General features: G+C 37.4%; 1 protein-coding gene across 4 annotated transcripts in view; it reads right to left on the bottom strand.

The window, feature by feature from the left end:
* Positions 1 to 705: 705 nt before the first annotated feature.
* Positions 706 to 8237, bottom strand: part of TNFSF13B (TNF superfamily member 13b) — an 84054-nt gene continuing 76522 nt past the window's right edge. For all 4 annotated transcript variants that reach the window (XM_068526820.1, XM_068526821.1, XM_068526823.1 and 1 more), the window contains 3 exons: positions 4798 to 4910; positions 4560 to 4710; positions 706 to 1678 (listed from right to left, as the gene is read on the bottom strand). In XM_068526820.1, coding sequence (XP_068382921.1) covers positions 1566 to 1678; positions 4560 to 4710; positions 4798 to 4910 — 377 coding nt within the window. In that variant the 3' untranslated portion in view covers positions 706 to 1565. The remainder of the gene's footprint in view (positions 1679 to 4559; positions 4711 to 4797; positions 4911 to 8237) is intronic.

Raw genomic sequence — 8237 nt, 5'->3', positions numbered from 1 at the left:
ACCTAATTTTTAAGACAACATTCAGTGTTATGGAGAGAAACCAAAAGATGAGTAGTGTTAGACAAACAATCCAAAAATGAGGCAAAAGGCACTAACATTTTTTATTTGGCAATCTACTTAGCAGCAACACTAAGAAAATCTCTGACTTCCTTCTAGTATTGAAACTTCTACCTCACCTATCACTTATTTTTTTATTACAATATTGTAAAACAGAATAAACTGCAAAGTGTATTTTATTTTAACCAAAAAGCCAAAACTATAGAAATCAGTTTTAAACAAAGTTTAATTTTAGGCACAAAATAAAAATAATTTTGTTTTGAAAAAAATACCTTTAAAAATATTTTAATGTAAACTGGGGAAAACTAGTGTAGACCAGGGTCTATTTTTCCATCTGTTTAAACAATGAAGTAAACTGTTTAAACTGATGACATTTAAAAATATAAGCAAAACACATGACGTTATAAAAGATAAGTATTACAGCATTCTCAAAAATGAGTCTTTATAAAATGAAAATTAGGACAATGTCTTCTGGCATGTGATAATCTTTGGAACAAGCACATGGCATGTAACATACTCAGGATGCCAAGAACTTTAATTAAACCTCAACTTCTGTAAAGCTAATAACATGAGTATTTTTTAAAGGCTGGGATATGTGAACTACAATACCAGCAGTTTAAAACAGAAGGATAGGAAATAAAGGGAAATGATATTACATTATTACAAATGTACTTATTAACTTCTATGGCAGATTTTATTTTTAGGTAAAAACACCTATAGTTATTTCTTTCAATTAATGCTTATATGCATGAATTGGAATTACCCTACATTAAAAGTTTCTGAAGCAACTGAAATTAGCTATAAAAAATACACCTAAGTGTAAACACATGAGAGAATTATTTCCCTCCTGTGAAAGATGTCCAGGAGTGTTCCAGCGGGTAATATATGATATTAGAGCTAAAAATTGCAAACTTGAAATAAACCTAAAAGACTTAAATAGTGCCTATATCCTATTTTGAGTCCAATTGTTTAATATGATATTTAAATTTAAACTTTTAGTTACTTTTTCATGTATGGAATGCAAGATTTCTATACTTTTTTTTTCCTTTTTTTTTAGTTTCCTCAATATTAACTGAAAAAGGAGAAAGGGTATTTAACATAAAAATAGAGGATAAATCCTGAGATTTCCCCCAAATGTCTTAATGTCCTACAGGCACGGGCGCTGTTCCATAGCAAACAGTGGGATACCATTTTTGAAGAAATGATTACTGCCCCTTTGAATCTTGTGCTTCTTCCAAGGTAAGAAACTATTGACTAAGGTGTTCAACATGGCATTATAGCGAAAAGTCTTTCTAGTTCTATTTTTCCTTAAACGGGCTCTAGTTCTTGTAATTCACATGACACACTTTGGCTGTGGTTGTCTGTTAAATTTCCTGTTTTGGTCTAGTTTCAGCAAACCAGGCTATGGTAACTACCTTTTTTTTTTTTTGGTATTTCCAGTTAAGTGTTTTCTCTTTAGAGGTACAAAGAAAGGGAGGAAAACAGCCACGCCAAGGTGTGTAAGTAGGTCACAGAAGTTTCAGTGCACCAAAAAACGTGCCGTCTCCATCCCGGGATATTTTAGCATCTTCGCGTGGTATTGCCAGTTGGAGTTCATCCCCTTCCTCCAGCTTTGCGATGCCTGGAAAAGAATGATTTGCAAGAACTTTAAGCAGGAAAGGAGGGGGAGGGGAGAACATTAAAGACAACTACTTTGTTTTGGAAAAAAATAGTAACATAGGCATTCACCCTTCAAATTACACCAGTGGACTTCTAAACCAGTTATTATTTGCCTAAACACCCCCCCAAAAAAGTAAAAGAAACAAGCAGAAGGAGTTATAACAGACATAAATGGATGTGTCACCTACTGTTCGTAAAATGGAGAATCTAAACAGGAACCAAACATCTAACTATAAGAAAAAAAAGTTTAGGAATTCATAGCACGTCCCTTGATGGAAGGTTATATAGTTAAAAGTGGTTTTGCTTCATTTTATTGACATGGGAATCTTTAAAAAATAATGTTAAATAAAAATACAAAAAAATGAGCACACCCACGTATATATACTGCATAGTCCTAAATATACTTTCAAATGTGCATACAAAATGCATAAATTATTTAAAAGTGAAAAACAAAACACCACTTATTCACAAAGCACATCTGCTAACATAGTCTTTCTCTAGAGTACAAACTATGGGATGAGGAGTCATTTGGATTACTTTTATAGCCCTCTATAATTTGTGTTTCCATACTTGTTTTTACAATCAAAAGCAACAATGCAATTAGCTTCTCAAAACTGATCAACTAATCTGCATGCATGCGCCTAATTTACAATAATGCAGCCTGTGATTCAGGAATACAAAACACAACTCCGGAACTACACTCAGTATATCAGGTCATTCTTGACTCCATTTTAAAAGAAAAAGATAAAGAAAAAGAAAGAGGAGGAGGGGCAGAGAATAAAACCAAGGAAATAACAAAGGAAATAGCATCTAAATTGTCAGTACTTTCAACTAACAATTTTAAAAGTAGTTGCATTGTTTCATTAACATGCCATGAAAATGTATTTACAGGAACACATCTACGTTAACCTCTATTCCACTGTCAAGCCAAAGCACCTGGGTGTCCTGCAGCAATAGCCAGTGGGTGTTTATTTACTGAGCACCTCAGATATACCAGACACCTTCGTAGGCCCTCATAGGGCGGTGATCAGAATAACCAAAGCGTCTGTCTACAAGGATCTTGTTTTTTGTTAATAGACCAAGACAGACAACAAACAAAAGAACATAGTTTTAGGTATTGTTAAGGGTAAAGTGTACACTTTTAGGATTGGCAAGGCATTTGATGATTACATTAAGTAGTAGAAAAAAAAAAAAGATTGAAGTTATCTGTTGAATGGATTAGTCAGTATCATAGAGATTGAAGATAATCTAATAATTTGACAAAGGCTATAGATGACAGATCATTAAGTAATAGTAACTCTCAAAATAAAGTCTGTGTGAACCAACTACGTTTCAAAGTAGGTTCTATTTAAAATTTCAGCACTGAGTTATGGGCTATTTCAATTCTTCCAGATTATAGCAATCAGCTCTAACTTTTTCTACAATAAACACATTCAACTTGTTAATGAAATAATAAGATTCAGCTTCGTTGGGCTCCTCAAATGGACCATTTTAATTTTTTCCAGATTATTATGGAAGCACTTTATACACGTATACACCAATGTGTAGCTTTTAATGGTTTTAAACAAATTCGTTCTAGAACAGATAAAGATTGAAAACCTGAAATTTCCTAGAAAACACTTTTTGTAAATAATACTAAGCTACTAGCACTGAGAAATATCTTTAAGGTCAAGTTAATTACTCTTAAAAAGTAAGGCACCTAGGAAATCTGGCTGAGAAAGTAACCATGAGGGGCTGATGATTAGAAAATTTGAAAAAGAGTGTGTTGTAAAGCTCTAAGTACTAATTAATGTAAATAAATATAACAGACTGAAGTAATCTCACCATTTACAAATATTTTGCAGCACCAAAATACTGGTTACCACTGGCTGCAGGGAAACATTTCTCTTTGAAAATTAGGGAATTCCAATTCAGTAAACTTCCTCATCACCCTGTCAAAGCTATTTATGGCTGTGGATCCAGGATGACAATCGTCTCCATTATTGGGAACTATTTTGCTTTCTCACTTGTTTCATCGTGCCTTTGTCAGTAAACGCCTTCGGAATACAGTGCTTCAAATCGCACAGCCCCGTTGCACCCCATGTTCCACACTGTAATTCGCGCTAACTGTCTGGAAGGGAAGACATTCTTCGGGGTCCTGAATGGATTTGCCAAAATCACCAGAGAGAAATAAATGTGTCGAAGGCAATTTTTTTTTTTCAGATACTGGCCTCGATTAATTTGAAATTACCCCAAGACAAAATGAAGGCTCCGATGGCAATTACAGCCCAAAGAGACCTGAAATGAAGCGAGCCTGCCCTTTCCCTTTTCTGAATTGAAATGCAGCCTCACTCCTACACTTTCACATCCCAGACGCATCCACCTGGTGTCCATTGACACCAGCAAAGCCACTGTGCCACTGACCCTCAAACCGGCCAAAGGCACTTCTTCCTCAGGAGGTAAAGAAGAGATTCTGTGAGTCCCACTGGGGTCAGACTGGCTGGTTTAAACTAAGTTCTGTGCAGCCTAAGACAATGTGTGCTTCCTCTCCGTGCCTCAGACCCCACCTCCCTTCCACAGGGAGGATTAAAGGAAGGGGCACAGGTAAAGTGCCTGGCACGTGGTTACCATTCTCTTATTATTCCAGCATTGTTATTACAGGTTGAAGAAAACCCAGCTTACAATTGTTCTAGTGTGGATTGCTGTGAAGTTACTGCCCTTTCTAAATGTATATAAAAATGATAAACCTATTAATAATGATTTTGTCTCTATTAAAACAGACTAGTTTATCATTCAAGATAATAAAAACCACACAGTATATTGAGGAATGTCTTTCTGGCTATGTATATAGAACTATTATTTACCAGCTGAATAACAGGAATTATTGGGTAGTGTTTCAGGCATATTTTGAATACATCGGAACAAAGTCACCAGACTCAATTCGTCCCCAAAGACATGGACTTTTTTCCTCTGTATTAGGTGTCCCATGGCAAAGGTGTTATCGGTGTATAAAACCTGAGAAACAAACCAAAGAACTTTGTCAGAAGTCAGCACAAAATGGGAGGCATTGGACAGAGACAGAGGCATTAGGGCTGAACCTACCTGACCGTATATAAAGAAGTAACCCGTTTCTTTGACCAATATTTTATTCTCTCTTTCTTCTAGGGCTCTTCCTCTTTTAAAGCTGAGAAGCCACGGAACAAATGTGTAAGCTCCTACAATGAAGAGAATGATTTATAAGAAAAAAAAACTGAGAAAAGCAGTTTTTCACCTCCACTTAGCTGCTAAACTAAGTCTGAAACTTAGAGGAGAATTTCATCTTTTAAAAAAAGGGGAAAAGAAGAGAAATCACAATCCTCCACTGGTTTCTCAGCCATCATTTATATACTCACCCAGGCAATTATCAGATACAGGAACTTGAAAGCAAACACTTCATATGTAATGTCTGGGGTTTTGATTTCTTCTGTATTTCAGCAATTTTCAAAATATAGTCTGGTCTGGATGGGACAGTTTGAGGCCAAAAAAATGGACAAACTGTCTCTGAATAACACACCAAGAGAAATTTTTGGTTCTCCTTTGATTCTGTTGGGGAGGAAGAGATTTTCCTCTACCCTTCTTGGTTCTTCTGGCTGGTCTAAGAATTAAACTGACATGAGACAGATCAACAGGAGAAAATCACACAAAAGTTTAATAATATGCATACATGGGAGAGTCCCAGGAAGACTGAGTAACTCCTCAAAGTGGGCAAAGCCCTCACTTTGAATACTATCTTCAGCTAAAGACAAAGGAGGATGTTGGGGGTACGGGTTCACAAAGAGATGGAAAAACAAATGTCTGCTGGGCCACCAGAGACAGTGGGACACAGAGTGGGCTCTGGTCGCTAAGCCCTACCAGAGTCTCCCCCACTACCCTCAGCCCATATTCTTTGCAGGCGTCTCTCATGATGGCTCTGTTCTAGGAACAAGTCCTCTATCCAAATTCTTTTAGGCAGTTAAGGGGAGAGGTAACAAGAAAAACTTCCTGAGTCTTCTTAAAAATAATCGCTAAAAATAATCAGCCTAAATTAATCCTCATGTCAAAGAGACACATTTTGGGACAGCAAATTTTGCTCCCCTCCAGTTCCCAGAGAGGAGGGAGTTTGTACGTGGAGAGTTTAGCAAAGAATATGGGGAGGAAGCCACCCTCTCCCCAACATGGCAATAAGACAGAGCTTAAGGAGAGGGAGAGAAATTACTGAGACGCAACCTCTCCTAGGAAATGGTCCAGGAATGTTGTGATAATCATCCGTAATGTTCAAGTTGAAGTGGTTTCTGTTCAATACACCAATTCTCCTCCACTATCTCTCAAACATCACTTGGGGAGTGGCAGGAGAGCCACGGTTCTCAAGAGTCGGATAAAGAGGCAGAGAGAAGACAGAGGCCAAAGAAATGCGTCGGCAAAAGGGGTGCAGATGGCTGAGCCGGAATGCCCACTGAAAGAGTAAACACTACTTTCCGGTGAATTCACACGCTAAGGTCACTGGATTTCCCACCATCATGTTATGCATATATTGGAGTAAACAGCGGACCCTGAGGCTAGGGGCTGGGAAATTTGGGGTATAAATAAAATGGCATAAAGTAAGGGAAAAGAAGATTAGGGAAATGGCAGTACAAGAAAAAAATAGTAAAATGAAACTGTGGTAGTCTAAAATCATACAAAAAATGTTCCCATATAATTGGCAATGTTGGACCACATGTGTCCCCAAGCTTCACCTTGGTCATAACAAAAAGAGAAACAAAATCAATAATAAAATTCAGAAGTCTACAAGACGGTATGACAGAAGCTCAAGAAAAGAACAACTTGTCCTAGATTGAGCATAAAGGAAATTTTCCCCTGTGGATTTTCCTAAGGGGGCGCCCTAGGATGCAATAGTTGACAATGCTTTCATGTTCATAAATACAATTGCTAAGTGGACATGCCCACTTCAATGGTGTCCCCAAGGCAAAACCATCCTACTTGAACTTTTCCCAAATAGGATTCTCGAGGGAAGAATACAAAAGAAGAACCACATATTTTCTGAATATTTCTGAGGAATTAAGAGCCTGAGTGGTGCAACAAAGCCACTACACTGTGAATTCAAGTTACAATGAAACAATTCCTTAAGGCAGCCCTCCAAGATCACATTCCACAGACAGAGGGAGAGAGCTGAGAGGGAGGGGTGGGTGGAGAGAGGAGAGAGGAAGCAGCAGGAGGGGACCCCACAGATCTCCACTCCTCTCCTGTGCTCCCCTGAATGGCTCCATCTCTCAGGAGGAGTGAATGCTCCCCCTGACACATGAGGCAGGTCTGATCTCCCCAATCTGCTGTCCACAAAGATGGTCTCTGAGAAACCATTTCCTTAAATGAAAACTCTCCAGTGCCACACACTGGGTAATGACAGTCCACGAATAAAGATCTCCTCATTTACAAATAACAGAGGTAATCTCATCACCACCTGTTTTTATAAAATATTATTTCGGTGAAAAGATTATAATGACGTAGTTTTTAGTTCTGTTTAAATAAAGATCACGTGCCCAAAGCATTCTTTAAGGTAGAGTTCTGAAAACATGAGGAAAAATTAATATCATGGTTGTTATTATTGTAAAATGTAAGCTGATGACTGAACGTGATTGTTTTCATGGAAGTGATACTTATTTGGTACTCTGACCACAAAGGGCTTTCCTTCCCCTTCAAAACTATACACATCATAGACTCTAATTTCTCTGAGTTTGGGGACTGTTTCTGTTTGGTTCCCTGCTGTTTCCCCAGGGCCTAAAATGATACCTGGCCCACAGCAGATGCAGCAAATATTTATTGAGTTAACTAATTCAACTTTAAACATAAAATAATTCAAAATGGTGGGGTACTAGGCAATTAGTCACTAGCATTCGATTGTTTTTTAAAAGCATTTTATTACCTGCTTACTGAAACTCTTGGAAATGAAACACCCTCCACTATAGAGGTAATACGAACTCTTGAAATAAAACACATATTTCTAAAACTGCTTGTTTATATTCTGACTAGAGATATTTATTGACTAAAAAAACTTTTTTGCCATACTTGAAACTGATCCCCTATTTCTTTATACAATACTTATATCTATAAAATTAGGCAGTTCTTACCAAATTCCACTGCTGTATTGTCATAATAGAAAGAAAAACAAGTAGTTATTAGGTTTATATTCTTATTTACTCTTTTGCTTTTGGCATTTCATCATACCTCGCTGGAAATATTCTTATTAAAGAGAGAGAGAGTATACATTTACTTGTCTTTATATACTGTCTATGTGTCTCCTCCCAACCCCACCCTCACACATACGCGTGTGTGCACACACACACACACACACACGGATGATACTCTATTAGGCCAAGGCAATTACTATGCTGTAGTCACAGCTGGAAACCCGGACGCCAAGAATGGCGCCTAGCACACAGTATGCACTCAATCAACATGTGCTGCTCAATGAATTTTTAATTTAAGAAAACAGACTGAACAATTAATTAAAAGCTAAAGTAATTATAAAC

Source organism: Eschrichtius robustus, chromosome 18 (genome assembly GCF_028021215.1).
Source record: "Eschrichtius robustus isolate mEscRob2 chromosome 18, mEscRob2.pri, whole genome shotgun sequence".
Taxonomy (NCBI): Eukaryota; Metazoa; Chordata; class Mammalia; order Artiodactyla; family Eschrichtiidae; genus Eschrichtius; species Eschrichtius robustus.
This window is presented reverse-complemented; position numbering and strand designations above follow the sequence as displayed.